The sequence below is a fragment of the Oncorhynchus clarkii genome, chromosome 6 (genome assembly GCF_045791955.1).
Source record: "Oncorhynchus clarkii lewisi isolate Uvic-CL-2024 chromosome 6, UVic_Ocla_1.0, whole genome shotgun sequence".
In the NCBI taxonomy this organism is placed as follows: domain Eukaryota; kingdom Metazoa; phylum Chordata; class Actinopteri; order Salmoniformes; family Salmonidae; genus Oncorhynchus; species Oncorhynchus clarkii.
In genome coordinates this window covers 17964626-17988459 of record NC_092152.1, presented here as the reverse complement: position 1 = coordinate 17988459, position 23834 = coordinate 17964626, and the positions used below count along the sequence as shown (strand labels likewise).

General features: G+C 42.3%; 1 protein-coding gene and 1 pseudogene across 2 annotated transcripts; one reads left to right on the top strand and one right to left on the bottom strand.

The window, feature by feature from the left end:
- Window positions 1-6865: 6865 nt before the first annotated feature.
- On the bottom strand, window positions 6866-20619 carry LOC139410686 (mevalonate kinase-like). Of its 2 annotated transcripts, XM_071156086.1 has the most exons (11): window positions 20466-20619; window positions 20268-20364; window positions 18035-18182; window positions 15884-16031; window positions 13772-13927; window positions 13104-13207; window positions 12702-12747; window positions 12165-12255; window positions 11539-11658; window positions 10927-11080; window positions 6866-9484 (listed from the first exon to the last, which is right to left on the bottom strand). In XM_071156086.1, exons 2-11 carry the CDS (start codon window positions 20343-20345, stop codon window positions 9333-9335), a joined length of 1197 nt encoding a protein of 398 aa, XP_071012187.1. In that variant the 5' UTR covers window positions 20346-20364; window positions 20466-20619; the 3' UTR covers window positions 6866-9332. The 2 variants fall into 2 exon arrangements, with proteins under 2 accessions (XP_071012187.1, XP_071012188.1); XM_071156087.1 differs by lacking the exons at window positions 20268-20364; window positions 20466-20619 and adding an exon at window positions 18786-18954.
- On the top strand, window positions 20614-23812 carry LOC139412308 (corrinoid adenosyltransferase MMAB-like; annotated as a pseudogene).
- The last annotated feature ends 22 nt before the right edge of the window (window positions 23813-23834 follow it).

Genomic DNA, 23834 nt, shown 5'->3' with positions numbered 1-23834 from the left:
CCATCACAAAGCCCTGACCTCAATCCTATAGAAAATGTGTGGGCAGAACTGAACAAGCGTGTGCAAGCAAAGAGGCCTACAAACCTGACTCAGTTACACCAGCTCTGTCAGGAGAAATGGGCCAAAATTCACCCAATTTATTGTGGGAAGCTTGTGGAAGGCTACCCGAAACATTTGACCCAAGTTAAACAATTTAAGAGCAATGCTACTAATTACTAATTGAGTGTATGTAAACTTCTGACCCACTGGGAATGTGATGAAAGAAATAAAAGCTGAAATAATTAATCCTCTACTATTATTCTGACATTTCACATTCTTAAAATAAAGTGGTGATCCTAACTGACCTAAGACAGGTCATTTTTAATTGGATTAAATGTCAGGAATTGTGAAAAACTGAGTTTAAATGTATTTGGCTAAGGTGTATGTAAACTTCCGACTTCAACTGTACATACACACACCACCGTTCAAAAGTTTGGGGTAAATTAGAAAAATCTTTTGTTTTTGAAAGAAAAGCACATTTTTTTGTCCATTTAAAATAACATCAAATTGATCAGAAATAGTGTAGACATTGTTAATGTTTAAATGACTATTGTAGCTGGAAATGGCTGGTTTTTAATGGAATATCGACAGGCGTACAGAGGCCCATTATCAACAACCGTCACTCCTGTGTTCCAATGGCACGTTGTGTTAGCTAATCCAAGTGTCATTTTAAAAAGGCTAATTGATCATTAGAAAAAACTTTGGAAATTATGTTAGCACAGCTGAAAACTGTTGCTCTGATTAAAGAAGCAAAAAAACTGGTCTTCTTTAGACTAGTTGCGTATCTGGAGCATCAGCATTTGTGGGTTCGATTACAGGCTCAAAATGGCCAGAAACAAAGAACTTCCTTCTTAAATTCGTCAGTCTATTCTTGTTCTGAGAAATGAAGGCTATTCCATGCAAGAAATTGCCAAGAAACTGAAGATCTCATACAACGCTGTGTCCTACTCCCTTCACGGAACAGCGCAAACTGGCTCTAACCAGAATAGAAAGAGTGGGAGGCCCCGTTGCACAACTGAGCAAGAGGACAAGTACATTAGAGTGTCTAGTTTGAGAAACAGACGACTCACCTGGCAGCTTCATTAAATAGTACCTGCAAAACACCAGTCTCAACGTCAACAGTGAAGAGGCGACTCTGGGATGCTGTAAAGAAAAAGAGTTAAAGAAAAAGCCATATCTCAGACTGGCCAATAAAAAGAAAAGATTAAGATGGGAAAAAGAACAGACACTGGACAGAGATTTGTCTTTTTCTTTGCAACTCTTGCCTAGAAGGCCTGGAGTGATGGTTGCTGATAATGGGCCTCTGTACGCCTAAGGAGATATTCCATTAAAATCAGCCGTTTCCAGCTACAATTGTTAATGTTGTAAATGACGGTCTACACTGTATTTCTGATCAATTTGATGGACAAAAAAAAAAAAAAAAGTGCTTTTCTTTCAAAAACAAGGACATTTCTAAGTGACCCCAAACTTTTGAACGGTAGTGTATATTGTGTAGTTTTTTTTTGCACCTGCAATAACATCTGCAAATCTGTGCACATGACCAATAAACTTTGATTTGATTTATGATTCTGGAGGATAGGGCAGCGGACACGTAACATATGGAGGATAATAGCGGCAACTTGGACAGCTGCATTTTTGCAGCGATTCCATTTTTTTAAAGGGCTCCCTGCATCCTCTTTTGGATTCTTGTAAGTACATTTGATTTGGATTTGTTCTGCATGTAGATCATGTGTCTGCTTGTTTTTGGATTTGTATTTTTTTAGAACAAGTCCCGAATTGCATTCTATTCCCCCTATACAGTGCACTACTTTTGTCCATGATACTATGTGCCCTGGTCAAAATTAGTGCACTAAAATTAGGTTCAGGCTCAAAGGATTACTTTTGTTTTGGTTTAGATAACTAGCAATCTTTATATTGTCATAGTAGGCTGTTTTGACCTTAGTTTGAAAAATGTGTGAGTGTACCACTGGGCAATACTGCCCAATGCTTCCGTGCCTTTGTACATATTTATATATTTTTTTTAAGTGCACCTCTGTGTGTTTCAAATCAAATACATATTTCAGGCTTTCTATTTTGCACCGGTTTTCACTGTAATGTCGCTTCCAATATGATCATTTCTCCCCCAGTCAGGACACTGATGATGAATGGGAGCCAATAACCAGGCTGGGGGCCCAGTCAGCGGTCCCTCCCTACTGCCACCCATAGCACCCCCCATCCCCTTGGCCAACATCTCCAGCTTGATTGCTGCCAGCATTATTGATTGTTTTGTGTGAGTGCACCTAAGCTTGGCCCAAATCAAATACACTTCAATATGTCCCCAGGACACTGACTTATTGTGTATTGTTGAAAACATTGCCCTGCACCTCTGATATGTTGGATGTTTTAGGCCTCAGTTTTGAAAACCATTTCAGTTTTTCTGTGAAGAAATGTTTGCAATTGTATAACTAACTGTCTGTCATACTTTGAGTACATTTTGGGCCACAACTCCAAAACAATGCTCAGCACTACTTCTTCATGTGATGTGGAAAATAAACCTTATCTTGTGTAATTCCTATCTATGATATGACATTTCTATACAAACTACAATGTGTTTCCTTTCAAACGATACTATCCATATGCATGTGCAGCAAATAATTCCTAAGTTATACACTTTTTAGTTTGGGTATAACATTTTAGGTGGAAATTCACATTTTTGCCTGTCAGTTGAAGAGGTTTTAAAGGATGGTCACGGTGCCATCTTCCTCTTCCTAGGTTGTGGCAAATGTTTAATTTGATAATAGAACATCCCTGCTGAGCTTAGCCACGCTGCCCCAGACAACACTGCAGATGCAAAAATATTCAGCAAGTGAGCAATCACTTTAAAAGCAGGTTGAAAATTACATATATTCCCCGTATGATGATGATATGCATGGAGAAATAAATCCGAGCGCAAGAGGGAGAATAGAAGAGAAATGGGGAGAGACAGTATCACCTGATCTGTCATATCTTAAAAAGCGCAGGGATGTGTCACCTCCCGTCTTCAAAAAAAGAGATAGAACCCTCCTGGCACATTTTGATATGAAAGGTTTCTGTGATTGCTAATCTATGCAAAACAGTGACTCATTCATAATGCATGAGCAAGAAGAGATAGCAATTTTGCAACGCTTTCAGATTATTAGATATTATCGTGAATGCAGCGGATGAAATATGAACTCTCCTACCTGTCCCATAGTAATTACATGAGTGGAGTGGTCTAAACAGCAGTGGTGGAAAAAAGTACTCAATTGTCATACTTGGAGTATAAGTAAAGATACTATAAAATGATGGTGTATGGTCCCCAGTGGGGCACAGACCAACGGGATATAATCACAGAACTCCTAATAGGGATGAATGTGTTTTCCCCCCCATTCTATGAATCCAGTTGTTCACCTTGATTTATTCACTTTAATGCTGAATCTTTAAGTATGAGCGGTTGACTGAGCTTTAACAGGCCGTCAATCACACTGTGATGACGTGATTAAATAGGAAGATCTTCATCCTCTCAAAACCTCGGCGACACACAGCAGGATTAAATTGGCAGGTATCCCAAGGACAATGAGTGTATTTTCTAATCAAAAGGCAGTTCAAAGTATGCAAGTTAGATTAGCATTCATTTAATAATAGCCAGCTTATCAAATTTCTGCTTGGATATTTGGGTTCTTTAGAAAGCCAAGTGTAATTGCATTGAGTTCTATGCCAGGTTCTTAACGTGGGTGGTAGCATGATTAAAGATTTGGCATCAATGTTTGCGTCGCTAGATTTACAATAGATGAAATGAATTGTACATATTTCTGATTGAAGCTTCATAACCGAGAGACATCAAGAGAAACCACTTCAATATCATTTACTAGCATATTCACCCAAATGCCACAGTAGATAGCATTAATTCCAAAGACGACAACTACAGAACCTGAGAAATCATTATTGCCAAAGTTTTGGTGGGGATTTTTGACAGGTTCAGTTCATTTAACCATAACAGGAGCATAGTTGCTTTAGAGTTGGGGTGCACTTAACTCATTCAGTAGAAAATATACATATTTTTTAACAGAGTTGGCGATGAGCTAGCCCTTGAGCTGACCCATCTACGAGACAGACCGCAGGAATAAAATACAGCCTCAATACTTCCTCTCACTCTTTTTAAAAAGCAGAGGAGCCCAATTTTTCAAAACTTCAATGTCAAAACGTCTCGATTGCACATCAGTCTTGCGAAAAATTATTTTAAAAGAATTGCTGACAATTTTATGCTTTTACATTCCTGGTAACTTTGCCATAAGGGATTTGCTCTTAAACTGAGCAGAGCAGAGATGAGGGGTGGTATAAAAAAATCAACAAGGCTCTTCAAAGGCAACAAGAAAAAGAGAAACCTTAGCCTGCAATTAAAACAAGAGCTGCCAGCACAAAGGGGATGACATACTACTGTGCAGGTTTCTTCCGCTACTTCACACAACCAGTTACCTGATCGATGTAATGACATGATTATGGTATGTGGAGTGGACACTAGTCATGGTGGTCAACGCTCTCTATGTTGATGTAGTTCTGGTAACTCTGTCTAGTTATGTTAGTGCTCACGTGAGTCACAAGTGACCCATTGTTTTTCCAAAGTGGCACCAATGTTTCAGTCCTCTTCAAATGAAGCATGGACTCTGGGGAATTCTGTCACAGATTCCACCACACCCCCGCTGGCTTTAATAGGGTCAGCAGATGCCTGCTTTCACCACAGCCAGTTGCCCCTGGCCCCCTCCGCCCCGTCACTTCCCCAAAAGGGCAACCTCCACACAGGAGGGTCACAGAGCCCTAATGAGTGAGTGTGTGTGTGTGTGTGTGTGGGGTGGGGGGGGGGGCTGATGTTAGTCAGCCGTCTGTCTGTGCCTGGAGGCTGGGAGAGGTTGGACATGCACGCATGCGCACACACTGCTGCCTTGGCAACAGCTAATGGGGATCCTAAGAAACGACTAAATGTTAATGACCACATACTGTACTCAAAATCTCCAACTGACATAGATACCGATATAATGACCTGCAAGGAAAAACATGTATAGGCAAACAGTCATGGCCGAGAACAAAGTGATATATTGTCTGCCAGTTCCAATTGTGTTGAAAGTGAATGGGTCATGACAACATTTCACCAGCTCATTGAGACCAGAGGGATGGTGGTGCCATAGTGATCATGATCACAACATTTCCATAGCTAAATTAACCATTGTGTTACTCTTGCTTGAGCAGTACGATTTCTGCATCCCTTATTATTCTCCCATAATGACTCAAACACTGCACACTTTGTGAAAACAAAACCACAAAAAAATAGAATAGAAAAAAAAAATAGATAATTTACACATATTCTCTCTTTTGGCTTTTCATGTCATCTCCAGTGCTGTCATTCTCCCTCTATCATTGACCCCCTTTCATTGCTCCTTCTGTTATCTGAAATAATGGCAGGGCCTTCTTAGAATCTATTCATCAGAGCAAAAAGAAGCTGGCACTGACATTGATAAAAAAAAATACATCTGTGCCTTGCAGGGGTAAAAGGAGAGAGAGTAGAGAAGAGAGAAAGTGGAGAAGAAAGAGGAGCTTAAAATGAAACGGGCACGGCTGGGCTGCTGTCTCCCTCTTGTCCCCCCTCGTCAATGCCATTTCAATTGAAAAGTGCAGTGGTAATTAAATTGCAGCGGCGGTTAGGGGAGACTGTGCAGAGCAGTGACGGGGGCAGCACTGACATAAAGATGACACAATTCAGGGGGACGAGAGGGGCGACAGGCGGAAAGGGATGGAGGGGGGTGGGGGGGGCATGTGACAAATGCCGTTCATTCATACACACTACCAGGTCCACACTACTCAATCTTCATGACATTTAAAATTAAATAAAAAATGGAGATTTAAGACTCAGATATCCCCAACTGACCTTTTCCCGAAATGAGAAGTTTTCTAAATTAGGCTAATCCATATCTTATATGAATGCAGCATAGGCAGACATTTGTTATGCTTAGAGGATGAGCAGTTAAGTAAAACATAATTTGAAGATGCCCGTGTGTGTGTGTGTGTGTGTGTGTGTGTCAGCACAAAAGTAAGCGTGAGTCACTGCACGCCACGAGCTGTTGATCCACATTAGAGGACATTAATCCAGGCTCACTGATAAGCCTTGGAGAGCCAGCCTCCCATTCCTCATGTGCTACACCACCTTTCTCACACAACATTAACACTGATCAAAAACAAATGCTTTTCCTAATTTTGAAAATAAATCAATAGAAATACGGGATGCATATGTACCAGAGGAAGCTGGTGGAAGGAGCTATAGGAGGACAGGATCATTGTAATGGCTGGAATGGAATTAATGGAACAGCATCAAACGCATGGAAACCACGTTTGACTCCATTCCATTTATTCCATCCATTACAATGAGCCTATCCTCCTTTAGGTCCTCCAACCAACCTCCTCTGATATGTACTGAAATACATTGATTCAAGATTAGATTTTTTCCCCCCTTATACACGCCCTAGCATATCATGGTCAATATAAATAACAAACATGAAAACCAATGTGAAAGGCAGAGATGTAGCCTACCTACCAATAGTTATTTTTAAAGGCCTTGCATTTCTTGGTCTGCGGCATGATGTCTCAGACATATTTGATGACCAAAGAAATCAGATAAAGGCTGTCATTTTCAATTTCATACTCAGCTCTTGGAAAGAAGAGCTTGAGGGGCTATCTTCAAAAAAACATTGTCTCACCACAAAAAAAAGTATGGAGAAATACAATTTTTGCTTTGGACCTTGAAAAAACAATTACCGTGCTATGCTTCTTGAGGAAGTGGTTTATGTAAAAAAATCTATTTTTTATTTTTAGTCAATGAATTCACCATAACTAGTCTTGGATGGTGTCCAAGTGTGCAATAGCTCCTTTAAAAAAGACATCCACACACCATTTATGTGACACATAGAACTAGAAGGTTTTCAGTTTTAAAAAGGTTAGTTTAACAAATAGTGCATCAGTCATGGCATTGTATTGACACCTGAAGCAAACACTGAATGACAATCTATCGCTCTGACTCGCTCAGTCCCTGTTGAGGTTAGTGAATTCTTACATTTTACTGCCATCTATTGGACAAACAGATCACGGCACCCTCTTTTGAAATTAACAAGACGTCAACGAAGGTACTGATATTCAAAAACAAGACTAAAAACCGCACACTGAAAAATAACAGATGGACCAATCTTGAGTTGAAAACAAATAAGCACTAAAGTCAAGGTTGGTCATCTGTCTTAAAAAATATTTTTTTAAATCCCAGTGGGTTTGTTTTGACTCGTTTTTGAATACTATTGCTCTCTGCCAAAACCAGCAGCTAGACACACTGCTGAGCACAGTGTTTCTTGCTCTTTTGCAGCATCCGCTTTAGACATCTAATGAAAAGCTCATGAAAAACCAAGAAAAACAGTTCAAACCCACATCTGTTAATATTATTCATAATATTCCTAATATTCAGGGAGGCTCATACTCCAATAGTGAAAACTAGAAAACCACATTTCAAAGTGACGTGTGATCACCTGCCTAGTTCACCTACAATATTAGTTTCATGACCTCATGAAATGGCATGATTTCAGAGTTAGAAAAATAAGTGATGTGTGTGATGAGCTATTGTCCTCCCCTGACACAAAGCGTCTTAACTGTTGGTAGTCTAATAGACAAGTGCTATTAACATTTACGCGTCAACCCATACTGTAGCCAACTCTATTGTTCGCTGTTACTCCTTAACTTCTTGGTGACAGGGGGGCAGTATTGAGTAGCTTGGATGAATAAGGTGCCCAGAGTAAACTGCCTGCTACTCTGTCCCAGATGCTAATATATGCATATTATTAGTTGTATTGGATAGAAAACACTGAAGTTTCTAAAACTGTTTGAATGATGTCTGAGTATAACAAAACTCATATGGCAGGCTAAAACCTGAGAAAAAGCCAACCAGGAAGTGGGAAAGTAGTTTTGTAGTTTTTCAACTCTTTGCCATTCCAATATACAGTGTAAATGGGGTCATATTGCACTTCCTAAGGCTTCCACTAGATGTCAACAATCTTTAGAACTTTTTTTGAAGCTTCTACTGTGAAGTGGGGTGAAAGAGGGGATTGAGCCAGGTGTCTGGCAGAGTGCCACAGGCTCGTATCGTGCGGCCACGAGAGAGTTTGCTCTCGTTCCATTGCTTTTCTACAGACAATGGAATTCTACGGTTGGAACATTATTGAAGATTTATGTTAAAAACATCCTAAAGACTGATTCTATACTTAGTTTGACAATTTTCTACAACCTGTAATATAACTTCTTGAACTTTTCGGCCCGACGTTCGGCTGGACCTGAACACGCGTTTGGATTTGTTTACCAAACGCCCTAACAAAAGAAGCTATTTGGAGATAAATTATGAACTTTATCGAACAAATCAAACATTTATTGTAGAACTGGGATTCCTGGGAGTGCATTCTGATGAAGATAAAAGGTAAGTGAATATTTATAATGCTATTTCCGACTAATGATGACTACACAATATGGTGGATATCTTTTTGGCTGCTTTGTTGTGTGAACGCTGTACTCAGATTATTGCATGGTTTGCTTTTTCCGTAACGTTTAAAAAAAATCTGACACAGCGGTTGCATTAAGGAGAAGTATATCTCTAATTCCATGTATAACACTTGTTTTTTTAATCAACATTTATGATGAGCATTTCTGTAAATTGATGTGGCTCTCTGTACAATCACTGCATGTTTTAGAACTACTGAACGTAACGCGCCAATGTAAAATGAGATATTTTTAAATATAAATATGCACTTCAGCGAACAAAACATGCATGTATTGTGTAACATGAAGTCCTATGAGTGTCATCTGATGAAGAGCAAAGGCTAGTGATTCATTTTATCTCTATTTGTGCTTTTTGTGACTCCTCTCTTTGGCTGGAAAAATGGCTGTTTTTCTGTGACTTGGTGGTGACCTAACATAATCATTTGTGGTGCTTTCGCTGTAAAGCCTTTTTGAAATCGGACACTGTGGCTGGATTAACAAGAATTGTATCTTTAAAATGGTGTAAAATACTTGTATGCTTGAGGAATTTTAATTATGAGATTTTTGTTGTTTCGAATTTGGCGCCCTGCACTTTCACTGGATGTTGGCGAGGTGGGACGCTACCGTCCCACATATCCCAGAAAGGTTTACAATAGAAGACTTGGTAGGCCAGAGTCATGGAGCTAAGCTCCCCGCTACCCTGTAGGGAGGGCATTGGGCACACCCATGGCCAGTGAGTCTCAGTAGCGTGCCAAAACCTCCAGGACCTGCTCTTTCACAGCGAGGGGAGAGTGCTGCTGCACACCTGCTGCACCGATACGGGTCTCCCAGCAGTCATAGCCACAGTCTCTCATGTCCTGGATCGTGTTCTGTATCACCGAGCACTCCGTTTCTACGAGAGGAAATCACAAAGAAAAACAAACCATCACACATAGTGAACTACATTTAACACCCAACTTGTTTTTGACCCTCCGTTCCTGCTTACTGCACCGGAGGATTCATTTACATCTGTAGAGCTTGGGAGAAGGACTAGGTTTGCTACTGAAATGGCACCCCTCGGAGTCCACACCCTAGGGTTCTGTGATGCGAGACTCCCACTAGGAGGTGGAGTCTGACAGCCGCTGTGAGAGCTGAACCCACAAAGCCCTCTCTAGCAAACACCAGGGTGCCCAATAACTGGATAATAATGTGTAAACATAGGCTAGGGCTAAAATGCTTGGGGTGAAAATGTGTCAAATAGGGGAGCAATTTCTGAAAGTAAAAGTAGAAAGCCTCCCACCATGCAGCAAAGGAAATGTTTGCGTGGGATTTGTATTTCAGACTGACCTTGAAGAGGGCATTTAACCTGAACCGCTTCTGTGGTGCTGTGTGGCTCAGTGTGTGTGGCTCAGCTGGGAAGAACATGGCACTAGCAACGCCAGGGTCATGGGTTCAATTCCCACTGGGGTCAAATATATTAACAAAATGTTTGCTCCCACTCTCTGTACTGTACAGTAAGTTGCTTTGGATAAAAGTGTCTGAAATGGCTACTATGTATTAGTAGTAGTAGTATTTATTCAGCTGAAGAACAAACAGTAAGCTAAAGTACATCTCTATGTGGAGAAAAATCATTACAATGCTCATTACAAAGAAATGATAAATATGTAGCACGTCAGACAGTGGTGGGTTTTAACAAGGCTGCAGGATAGCAGGTTACATCACTGCATGTTTCGTCCCTGCTCTCGCTCAAATCAAAACGTCTCAGGTCAAAGCTGATCTGAGAGCACTGAGGGAAACACTTGAAACACCTTTTGGAAAATAGCTGCAAACCACAAAAAATGTGCAACACTTGTTTGCTAGTACAACAAAACAAATCAACTTCATTTGGGGCTATATAGTCTATGTGTTATGGGCTGCAGGCATAAGCAAAGGTGGCAGTGGATTTTTGTGGAAGATAAGCGTGAAACACGGGATCCTCCTGGCTAACGCAACCAGCTCTCCTTCTCTATGCCGTCAGTTTGAGACAACATAACTTTTACCTCAAAAGAGGATGACATTTTGGCACACAACCCAAATCAATATAATGAGCCAAATCTACTGATGTGGAGACATACAATCAGCATGCAGATGTCATTTCACAGATCTCGCTCACCGTTAAGAGGTCACACTATTCATAAAAATATAGACATGGCAACAAGGCTCTCAGCAACTCTCTGCCCCAAAATTAAGGCCAGGGCCATAGATGGTGGCAATGCCAATGCAGTGTAAGAACACATAACATACAGACGCCCCCACTTGATTACTGTGAGCCAGATGAAAGTGTAGGGAGGCGTTACCAGCAGTCAGCTACAGTACCTGGTCTAAGCAAGGTAATGCCACAGCCCCCTCCTCCGGCACCAGTCAGCTTGCTGTGTAGACCTCTGGCCAGGGTGACCTGGCACAGGGTGTCCAGGGTCGTGTGTCCGACACCAATCACATTCAGGTGGTGCTGGTTGATGTCAATAAGCTCCTATGGAAGACACAATAGCAGCTGTGGGTTTTTACATAATTTCATTTTCAATCTGTTTTGTATGAAAACACAATTTAGTTCTGTATTTTGGCTTTTCATGCAGCTGTAGTTTTTACCAGGGGTGCAACTTTGGTTTTAGAAGTGAGGGGGGTATAATTATTTTTATAAATTAAGATAAACACTCCAAACAGCCTACCCAAACGCTCGCAGGCATCCGCATGGTCCTAAAGCACACCGTTCCCTCATTTTGTATCACATTCCAATGATAAAACTGGGGGGGACAACAAATGCAATTTCAACATGTTAAGGGGACATGTCCCCCGTCCCTAGTGAAAGTTGCACCCCTGGCTTTTACCATGTGTAAGAGTAAGTCAATAATTTCTACGTTGTGTCAGACTGGTAGTGTCTGCCCCACCAGAACACACCGTCTATAGGCAACATGTGTTTCCATACTCTACCTCCAGGACATTGTAGTGCTCTGGTGTGGGGGTGTCGCTGGCCATCTCTGTTAAGGTCTGCTCACAGGTGCAGGAGACTGCATCCACAGACTCCAGTACAGGGTTTATAATAGAGGGAAACTGGCGGGGGGGAGGAAGAGAACAGCAAATAAAATATAGAATGAATACTTTTTACAAATAATTGGGAATTCAAAGTAAAGGAATTTAACAACACTAAATATACTTTTAAAAAGTCAGTGCAGACTAAAGCAGCAAATGTCCATAATAACGTCTCATCTAGCGGTCATATCATTAATTAAAACAGTCAGTACATATTGCATAGCAGCACAAAAAGCCAGTCACTCGGTGCTGAGCGAAAAAAATGTAGCTCTTTCCCATAATCACAACACTGCCAGTAACGTCACCTATGACAATCTAACAGAACAGAAGTGCTCACACCTGTGGATGTCACCTAGGCAACGGCACACAGGGGTGCGTGCTTAGCGCTTCTTCTCCATGTTTTATGAAGGCAGTCAATGCCAGGCCCAAGAGTGTCTTTCCCATGCAAATTAAAGCCCTGGTGATTACACTAATTACAGGGCTGGGGAGGAGAACACAGTGTAGACGAGACCACAGCCATTTAGTACCTTGTTCATTTTGTCCTTCACTCCAGCAACAAGTACCTTGGTGCTGCGAGGGACCTTGGTGTTCGTGAGTAGGATCCTTAACATTGGGACCCTACAAGTGGGAAAACATTAAAGGAAAGTTAGCAATATCATACCACATTATGTACCTGTATTTTTTCAGGTGATGCTATTGTCAATGTTTCTCCTCATGAGTGGCAATAGCAGAGTGGAGTCCATAGAATCCAAAGAGAAGGAGCACAGACTATATTTTCCATTCATTGTTTGTGACAGCATGGGCAGTGTCACAGAGGTATGTCCTTATTCTAAAGTAGTCCATTGTAACTGCATTGGGGATTTAATGCCACCTGCCATAATTGTTCAAGAGTATAACCCATTAACACACTGACCTGGATGACATTAATTAATCCCTCCACAACAGTCGACTGTACTTTAAAATAAGGCATGCTATCACACTCTGTAAAACTGGCAATGTAAATTAGGCCCATTGACCATATTCACTGCAGTGACATGGAAAGGGATTGGTTTAGTGTACAGTACCTGCTTAAGGCTGTTATCTTCCCAGAACGGTATCTCAATATGCCACCTTCAAGAGTCAAAGCAAAGTGATAGGCCATCAATCAGATACCATAAGAGTAATTTAAGCAAAATAGTATTTTCTGGCTGCAAAACAGCCCTCACACCACACAAAGGAATACTGCAGCTGGTGACTGCATTACATGCAGCACATTTCCCCACTGCTAACTGTAACATCAGCCTGCTCACAGAGAACACACACAAGAAAAGTAACTCCCGCTACAATACCGTTCAGTGCCGTTCTGCAGACAGAACATGCTGCCAGATTGTATCACACCATTCATTGTACCACACACACCACAAAGCTGTGTGCTACCGTGGGGTCTGTGCTGTTGAGTGCACAAGGCAGAGGGATCCGGGTCTTACCCCATGTCCCCACAGCATTGTCTACCCCTGAGGGGTTCCCATGGATGATCCTCTCTCCCTGAAACGCCCACCTGTTGATCAGCTCCATCTCCACCTCACCCCACCTGTTGAAACACATGGAAATACAGAAGAGATGATTACAATGAGGATTTACATTGGGCCTTCAACCCCTATCTAACAGAGCCCTCTTGTCCCCCACTCTGTGCTTGTGATGAGTCCAGCCCCGCCCATACTGACATGTGAGGACATCAGAAACAAAGTCCGATCTGACTTCCAGAATTTATAACGAACAAGCATCCTCCACTTGTGGAAATAGATTTAAGAAAAATGGAGATCTGAAAACTATCAAAATCTTTACAGATGACTGAAAAACAATATGTAGGTTGCTGGAGAAACTGCAGCCAAACGGAAGCAAATAGTTCACACTGTGGGCAGAATATATTTGTATTGACTGACTGTCTGGAGGGTGGAATAGCATATCCAAGGACTCAGCTAGTGGTGCTGCAGCCGCTACTCTAAATTAACTCGAGTAACTATAAATTAAGACAAATATGACTTACAATGTTTTATCTGTTTGTTCCAATAAAAAAAAAAACAGCTACTGAGAGATTTCTTTAAATAATTAAATGTTAATAGATCCAGTAGGGTATTTGGTGTTAGGTCATTACCTGGCTGTGTTTTCCTGGTCACTCAGTGGAGAAGGGATGGTCCCACTGGCAGAAAGCATGGCTGCAGCCAGGCACACAGAGTAGGCAGCGCTGGACCCCAGACCCGCTCCAGTTGGCAACTCTGACCACACAGACACCGTCAGACTGGGCAACTCCCTGAGATGGACGAGAACTATTAACCACATTCAATCAATTACTGCAAACATTATCAGCATGGCTTTCTTACATCTAGGAATGTGACTGTAGTAGGATTTCTTCAGCCTAGTTGGGTATGGCTGAGTGAAAAACTATTAAATGTGGATGAAAAAGCTAAAAATAGCACAATTTTTTTTAGTGTTTAAACACTAGCTACACTAGTGTTTGTAATAGGTTTTAGGGCACTCAATCCCACACAAAAACATCACACTTTGCAACAGCTCCTACAGCAAAAACATCCCAAAAAAGCACATTTCCTTTGATCTTAACCCAACTGGCCAAAGGGTCTAGACACAGCAGTCCTTTTTATTGTTAACGACTAGTGTGGCGTACATATGTGCATGGGTGTGACTGCAGTAGACTTGCCCTTTCTGGGCAGACAAGACAGGCACTGTCAATGCCCACGACAGCCGGGCTCTTTCTGGGCAGACAGGACAGGCACTGTCAATGCCCACGACAGCCAGGCTCTTTCTGGGCAGACAGGACAGGCACTGTCAATGCCCACGACAGCCAGGCTCTTTCTGGGCAGACAGGACAGGCACTGTCAATGCCCACGACAGCCAGGCTCTTTCTGGGCAGACAGGACAGGCACTGTCAATGCCCACGACAGCCAGGCTCTTTCTGGGCAGACAGGACAGGCACTGTCAATGCCCACGACAGCCAGGCTCTTTCTGGGCAGACAGGACAGGCACTGTCAATGCCCACGACAGCCAGGCTCTTTCTGGGCAGACAGGACAGGCACTGTCAATGCCCACGACAGCCAGGCTCTTTCTGGGCAGACAGGACAGGCACTGTCAATGCCCACGACAGCCAGGCTCTTTCTGGGCAGACAGGACAGGCACTGTCAATGCCCACGACAGCCAGGCTCTTTCTGGGCAGACAGGACAGGCACTGTCAATGCCCACGACAGCCAGGCTCTTTCTGGGCAGACAGGACAGGCACTGTCAATGCCAACGACAGCCAGGCTCTTTCTGGGCAGACAGGACAGTCACTGTCAATGCCCACGACAGCCAGGCTCTTTCTGGGCAGACAGGACAGGCACTGTCAATGCCCACGACAGCCAGGCTCTTTCTGGGCAGACAGGACAGGCACTGTCAATGCCCACGACAGCCAGGCTCTTTCTGGGCAGACAGGACAGGCACTGTCAATGCCCACGACAGCCAGGCTCTTTCTGGGCAGACAGGACAGGCACTGTCAATGCCCATGACAGCCAGGCTCTTTCTGGGCAGACAGGACAGGCACTGTCAATGCCCATGACAGCCAGGCTCTTTCTGGGCAGACAGGACAGGCACTGTCAATGCCCATGACAGCCAGGCTCTTTCTGGGCAGACAGGACAGGCACTGTCAATGCCCATGACAGCCAGGCTCTTTCTGGGCAGACAGGACAGGCACTGTCAATGCCCATGACAGCCAGGCTCTTTCTGGGCAGACAGGACAGGCACTGTCAATGCCCATGACAGCCAGGCTCTTTCTGGGCAGACAGGACAGGCACTGTCAATGCCCATGACAGCCAGGCTCTTTCTGGGCAGACAGGACAGGCACTGTCAATGCCCATGACAGCCAGGCTCTTTCTGGGCAGACAGGACAGGAGGACGCTCAAAACTAATTAAGGAGCTGCTTTCCCTAGGGACAAGGGCATCCATACTTGTTAAGGCTGCAGCGTGAGCCCAGTGCCAGCCTATCATTAGTGGCTGTCCGTCCTGTCAGAGACCGTCCACCACTATCTCAGACATGCTAGCATGCTAACTCACGATTAGGCCTACTCCTTAGCATCTACCCAGCTCCTATCTGTCCAAGTCTTTCTCACTAAGATGGGGTCTGTGGTGTTAATTTGGGCATTAGAGGTTTGGTTCTTGGGTACCAAGATTAGCATTACCCTATGTTAACAGACCTATATAAATCAGTTGACACTCTTACCTTGACTTGGCAAAGACACAGAGGTAGATGTAGAGGAAGGCTAGGATGGCCATGCTGCGAGTATCCAAGGTTCCATTTGATACACCAACAAAGTTTCGCAGCATCCTGACAAGCTCTGCATCAAGCTCATTCACATTCCCCAGCTCAGCTGTGAGACAGAATGACACAAAGACAACGTTACAATAAGAGAATAAAACAAAAACAACCACAACGATACTTTCAGCTGTTATTTTACAACTTTGCCAATCGTTTCTGGGTTCAAGTCCAGCTCATCTCCAAAATGTGCTACATTGGCGTCTTGTGCTGATTGATTAACTGAATTTTTTTATTTTACTTATTAAATTTGTTACGTTTTTTGGGGGGGGATTGAGCTCAATGAGCACATATATTGCACATTTTTTCTAGAAATAAATCAGATCAAGCCTGAACTATGCGATGTAGTAGGGAGTTGTAGATTCAAACAGGCCAATATTCTACATATTTTAGTGCATAAAACATGGCAATTAACTACAATGACCATAATGGAGAGACGGAAGAGGAAGCGGGATGTCGGGACGATTTGCAAGAACATATGGCGGAAGGTTGGACATGGCGGAGAGTAGTGCGGACCAAGTCGAGAAAATAGCTGTGCTGGAATGTGATCAATATGGGTGACAGTTCTGATGATATGGATCAGGAGGATTAGGGTCAAGGATCTGAATGGTCTGTAGTGGAGAGACATAGGAAGAAGAGCGATCATGAAACAGAAAGCAGTGGAGCATCTAGTAAAGAAGGCATAAAGAGGGTCAAGGTAGGAAGCAAGACTAATAATGTGTCAGAGTGGAAAGTTCTGATGGTGTTTGAGACCACAGGGCCTCGTTCACACCCTATCCGATTAACCAATGCCGTAGAGAAAGAGATAGGCGAATTCAAACTAGCCCGGTTCATTGGAAATGGAAGACTGCTAATACTTTGTGGTAGCCAGGCTCAGCAAGGGAATATTCTGCTAATGGAAAAGCTTAATGGGAAGAAGATTAAAAGCCATGTCCCTGGTGCTTATGCTAGATTGAGGGGAGTCATCACTGGGGTTCCATTATCTATGTCCATAGATGATATTATAGAAAATGTGAAGAGAGGCAGAGTGATTGAGACCAAAGGATTGATCAGTAGGAAAGAAGGTCAAAGATGTGAAAGCTTATCAGTGCTGCTCAGTACAGATAGGATTCCTTTTTTCAATGCAAGAAATGGAAAGCAGATGTTACTGTCGAACATGCTGAATAATCCTGAGGGTGGATTGTTTCAGCATGATATCAAGTGTAATAGGGTAGGGGTGCTTGATTGGGGAGGGTGATAGAAATTAGTATGGATAGATGTATTTTTTCTTAGTAGCACAGAATTCGGCAGACTATAATTGATCGCACACTCCAGCACAGTAGGTGTTTGGTCTGCTCTTCTTTTATGCCTGCTACAGAAGCAGAAGAATGCACGATCGTGATGCGATATAGAGAGCAGCTGTTGCTTCGAGAGGTATCACTACCTGAAAAAACATGATCTAAGTGATTGATAGTTGGTATTCAGCAGTCATAAAAGTATGCTTTATTTACTTTGAAGAACTACAAAACAGTGATTTTGTCAGAAATCATAGGCAGCAGCTCTATAGAGATGAGATAACTTGGAATTAAATAAAGTTGTTAAATAAAACAAATGTAATACACACAATAACTGAAATATTTTATTAAAGTAATGTGCATAAATGGTTAATAAGTGATAAGCAGTAATGGGTAGTCACTACCATCATGGGACTTTTATTCATTGTTTTATTCTGTGTGGTTACAGCATTTAACCTTACCCAAATAATCAAAACCCAAATCCATGAATATTTAACCGAAACTACCACAAAAAACACTAATAGCTCAGCACTATCAGAAGTCGAATACAGCTACTGGGAGGCCATTATGTACCACAGCATGGATGCCAGGAACGTGAAGAGAAGGGACAAGCTTTCAGAAGGGGGAGGGGGGGGGGGGGGGTAATGTAGCAACCTTTGTACAACACCTACCTGGTCAAGAGGTTCAAGCCTCTTTGTGTAATGACTAAGGTGTTGGACTGACAGGGACCAGGGTTCAAATCCCACTCCAGTTACCAATCTGTCAGCCCTACAACATCTCTCACCTCCAGAGTCAGGGAGGAGCTGCTTCAACACGGCCACATCCCAGCTGAGGAAAGTGTTGATGTTGGGGAGATTGATGCAGACTTTACTGGTGGATGTGGCCTGCAACCGTAGGTATGTGCGCAGGTTCAAACTTACAGCCAGAGCCACCTAGCACGGGTGGGAGCAAAAATACCTCTGAATTATTGTTGTGGTTAATGTCAAATCAATTTAATTTCAACAACTGCTTGTCCTGGGGGTCATATGACAAACAAATCTCATGAATACATAAAGATGATGGACTGGCATGGACAACTATCTTCAATAAGATATTCATACAATAAAGTAAATCAGGCTCAAAATATACTTAACAAAAGTATAAAACGTAAAATGTAAAGCGTTAGTGTCCCATAGTTCATGAGCTTAAATAAATGATCCCAGAATTTTTCCATACACAAAAAAAAAAATGCTTATTTCTCTCAAATGTTGTGCACAAATTAGTTTAAATCCCAGTTAGTTAACATGTCTCCTTTGCCACGATAATCCATCCACAGGTGTGGTATATCAAGAAGCTGATTTAACAGCATGATCATTACACAGGTGCACTTTGTGCTGGGGACAATAAACAGCAAATAAAATGTGCAGTTGTGTCACACAACAATGCCATATACGTCTCAAGTTGAGAGGAAGTGTGCAATTGGCATGCTGACTGCAGCAATGTCCACCAGAGATGATGCCATATAATTTTATGTTCATTTCTCTACTATAAGCCACCTCCCAATGTCGTTTTAGAGAATTTGGCAGTCCAACCGGCCTCACAATCGAAGACCACATGGAACCACGCCAGTCCAGGACCTCCACATCCAGTTTCTTCACCGGTGGGATCGTCTGAGACCAGCCACCCAGACAGCTGATGAAACTGAGGAGTATCTCTGTCTGTAATAAAGCCCTTTTGTGGGGAAAAACTCATTGTGAGTGGGTGGGCCTGGCTCCCCAGCAGGTAGGCCTATGCCCTCCCCGGCCCACCCATGGCTACGCCCCTGCCCAGTCATGTGAAATCCATTGATGGGGCCTAATTAAATTTATTTCAATTGACTGATTTCCTTATGAACTGTAAATTAGTAAAATCGTTAATTGTTGCATTTATAATATTGTTAAGTACATGTCTGTTTTTTATTTTCACCTTGATTTAACCAGGTAAGCTAGTTGAGAACAAGTTCTAATTTACAACTGACCTGGCCAAGATAAAGCAAAGCAGTGCGACACAAACACAGTTACACATGGAATAAACAAACATACAGTCAATAATACAATAGAGAAAGTCTATATACAGTGTGTGCAAATGAGGTAGGATAAGGGGGGTGAGGCAATAAATAGGCCATAGTGGCAAAATTATTACAGTATGGAAAATTAAACACTGGGGTGATAGATGTGTAGAAGATGAGTGTGCAAGTAGCAATACTGGGCAAAATAAATAACAATATGGTGATGATAGTTGGATGGGCTATTTACAGATTGGTTATGTACAGGTGCAGTGATCTGTGAGCTGCTCTGACAGCTGGTGCTTAAAGCTAGTGAGGGAGATATGAGTCTCCAGTTTCAGTGATTTTTGAAGTTCGTTCCAGTCATTGGCAGCAGAGAACTGGAAGGAAAGGCAGCCGAAGGATGAATTGGCTTTGTGGGTGACCAGTGAAATATACCTGCTGGAGCGTGTGCTGCGGGTGGGTGCTGCTATGGTGACCAGTGTTGAGATAAGGCGGGGCTTTACCTAGCATAGACTTATAGATGACCTGGAGCCATTGGGTTTGGCGACTAATATGTAGTGAGGGCCAGCCAATGAGAGCATACCGGTCGCAGTGGTGGGTAGTATATGGGGCGTAGGTGACAAACTGGATGGCACTGTGATAGATTACATCCAATTTGCTGAGTAGAGTGTTGGAGGCTATTTTGTAAATGACATCGCCGAAGTCAAGGATCGGTAGGATGGTCAGTTTTACAAGGGAATGTTTGGCAGTATGAGGTTAGGATGCTTTGTTGTGAAATAGGAAATCCTTTATGCCATTTGCACACACTGTATATAGACTTTATTTTTTATATATTGTGTTACTGACTGCACGCTTGTTTATTCCATGTGTAACTCTGTGTTGTTGTTTGTGTCGCACTGCTTTGCTTCATCTTGGCCAGGTCGCAGTTGAAAATGAGAACTTTTTCTCAACTAGCTTACCTTATAAAGGTGAAATATAAAAAAAGACTTACCTTGCCATGCACTACCGCGTGTTCTCCATGGAGGATAGCTTTCCCTGGTGCAGACACTATACATTCCTTGATTTGCATTCTGATAGCAAAATGAAGCCTGCCAAGTAAATGTTGAATTGTTAGTAAAATAGATAACGTTAGCTAGCTTCTTCCAGTTAATTAATCGGGAAAACGTCCTGTAGCTATATATAGTAATACCTCCAAACCACTCCGTACGATGAGAGGTAGTCTTTACAAACACCCGTGGTAGTTTTAGAAGGGATAAAGCGTCCTTATGAAGCTGTCGGCACTCTTAAATACCACAATCTTGAAAACATCAAGCGACAGTCAACACAGCCAGCGGGACATGCCTCTGGCTTCATGTCCAATCAGCGCCAGAGGTGAGATGTACAGATATTTTGATAGCCAATCAAAATCCTACTCTCACCCTCGTGCCATTGGTCGTGTGATCAGATTGGTTCAGCCCACTAACATACGGATGCCACCAATAGACAAGAGGCACAAGGAGCGTTTTTATTTGGTTTAAACATGATTACAATGATTACAAAGACATCTCACCTACGGTGTATCCTAACAATAGTAACATGTTTAACTGTGAATTGGACAAAGATATAATTTGGATAAAAAATAAGGTAGTTAGCTGTATAGTATAACTCGCTTTTAATGCTACAATATTGTATCTTGTTTGGTAACAAGTTAGCTAGATTTGACACACATTTAACACCACTGTCTTCACAAAGCTAGACAGCAGCATACCCAAAATATACACAAAAACGGGCAATAAAGGTGGATATTCAAGCAAGTCAGTGCACATCATATGGCAATTTCATCAAAGAAAGCTTTGCTCATCATCTTGTCATTGCCAAAGGTTTCTTTAGCACTTACACTGGAAAGAGAAGACCCAAGGAAGATCATGTGTTTGAAGCATTGGGAACAACAGATGAGCTGTCGATCAGCAATAGGGTAATGTGATGTCCTTTCCTTCTATTGAGTATTATGCTTTGTGAGTATTCACGGTCTTGTGTTTTGCATCAACAAAGGTCATACTTCACAGATCAGCTGGACAAGATCTGAGTTTGAACTTATTCAGTTCATTTTTGGAGAGTAATGATGAACATATGTTATATTTTACTCAGTGATTACCTGTCTAAACCTACAGATTCAGTGTGTCTTACAAGATGTGGGATCCAACATTACCACACTTCTGTCATCTGCAAGAGAAAGATAAGTAAATATATTTCTGCAAATCCTTTTGTAGAATCATTACACACAGCTCACCCCAGCCAGTGGCCTTCTCATTCTACTCATACTCTTATCTCACTCTATCCAACAGAGAAAAGCAAGTTCAGTTCCCAGCCAGTGGCAGACCTGGAAAGCTGTCTCGACGCATTCAGAGGAGCTGCCACCACTGACAAACCTTATATTACCTTTAAGCACCCACTCTGGATGAAACTTTTCTTTCATTTCTTTATTTCTATTTTTTTATTTCACCGTTATTTTACCAGATAGGCCAGTTGAGAACAAGTTCTCATTTACAACTGCGACCTGGCCAAGATAAAGCAAAGCAGTGCGACAAAAACAACAACAGAGTTACACATAAACAAACGTACAGTCAATAACACAAAATAAAAGAAAAATATAAAAATCTATGTACAGTGTGTGCAAATGTAGACTAGTAGGGAGGTAGGCAATAAATAGGCCATAGAGGTGAAGATAATTACAACTTAGCATTAATACTGGAGTGATAGATGTGCAGATGATGATGTGCAAGTAGAGATACTGGGGTGCAAGAGGGTAAGTAATAATATGGGGATGAGGTAGTTGGGTGTACTATTTACAGAATGTCTGTGTACAGATACAGTGATCGGTAAGCTGCTCTGACAGCTGATGCTTAAAGTTAGAGAGGGAGATATAAGACTCCAGCTTCAGAGATTTTTGCAATTCGTTCCAGTTACTGGCAGCAGAGAACTGTAAGGAAAGGCGGCCAAAGGAAGTGTTGGACCAGTGCAATATACCTGCTGGAGCGCATGCTACGGGTGGGTGTTGCTATGGTGACCAGTGAGCTGAGATAAGGCGGGGCTTTACCTAGCGAAGACTTATAGATGACCTGGAGCCAGTGGGTTTGGCGACGGATATGTAGTGAGGGCCAGCCAACAAGAGCATACAGGTCGCAGTGGTGGGTAATATATGGGGCTTTGGTGATAAAACGGATGGCACTGTGATAACTGGATGTAGTCTGAGTAGAGTGTTGGGGGCTATTTAGTAAATGACATCGCCAAAGTCAAGGATCAGTAGGATAGTCAGTTTTACGAGGGTATGTTTGGCAGCATGAGTGAAGGAGGCTTTGCTGCGAAATAGGAAGCAGATTCTAGATTTAGTTTTGGAATGGAGATGCTTAATGTGAGTCTGGAAGGAGAGTTTACAGTCTAACCAGACACCTAGGTATTTGTAGTTATCCACATATTCTAAGTCAGAACCGTCCAGAGTAGTGATGCTAGTCGGGCGGGAGGGTGCGGGCAGCAATCAGTTGAAGAGCATGCACTTACTTTTACTAGCATTTAAAATCAGTTGGAGGCCACGAAGGAGTGTTGTATGGCGTTGAAGCTCGTTTGAAGGTCTGTTAGCACAGTGTCCAAAGATGGCCCAAAAGTATACAGAATGATGTCGTCTGCGTACAGGTGGATCAGAGAATTACCAGCAGCAAGAGCGACATCATTGATATATACAGAGAAAAGAGTAGGCCCGAGAATTGAACATTTATAAAGTGATGTGGAAGTATTGATGATCGGTTTACAGGTTCAAATTCCAAATAGTCTTAGTGTACTTCCAGGTAACACATCAGATGAGGTTTTGCATATGTTAATCCATGTTTATAGCACCTGTATATTGACATATTGTATATTGACATTTAATATCCATTGATGCATTAGTTATTAGGTCCCTTTGTGGGTGAATACATTTCTGCATATTGGTTTGATGTGCTCTCTTTTTAACTTGTGTCCCCGGTTACATAGTCTGTAGGAAAGAGCAGCGCAGCCCTCCACATAGCACGGACAGTGTGTCGCCGAGCAGAATGCAGGTTAATTTGAGGTAATCATATGGTTCAGACCAACCACTGTAAAACAGTCATCCTGAACATTGTCCCAGAAACAGCCATATTAACTATAACACTGTCTTATGTGTTCAGTGTTTCCCTTATAGTGCGGTCAGGTGAGGCTGATCCTGATGTTGCCACATTTTTGAACAGGTACAGTGCCTTGCAAAAGTATTCATGTTGTGTAAATAAAATTATAAACCCCCCCAAAAAATAATTTAATTCCAGGTTGTAAGGCAACAAAATAGGAAAAATGCCAAGGGGGTGAATACTTTCGCAATCCACTATGTTCCTGGTATAAATGTGCACATTTTAGATTGTGGTGTGATCTAGCTGATGAACAAGTCACCTCACGTCTTCCCACAGATTGAGCAACTACCTGTTTCCAGTGGCCAGGTACACAGCCATGAAATAAGGTAATGAGGAGAAAATCTACAAAAGACCCGAATGACACATCTACACATGAATGAACA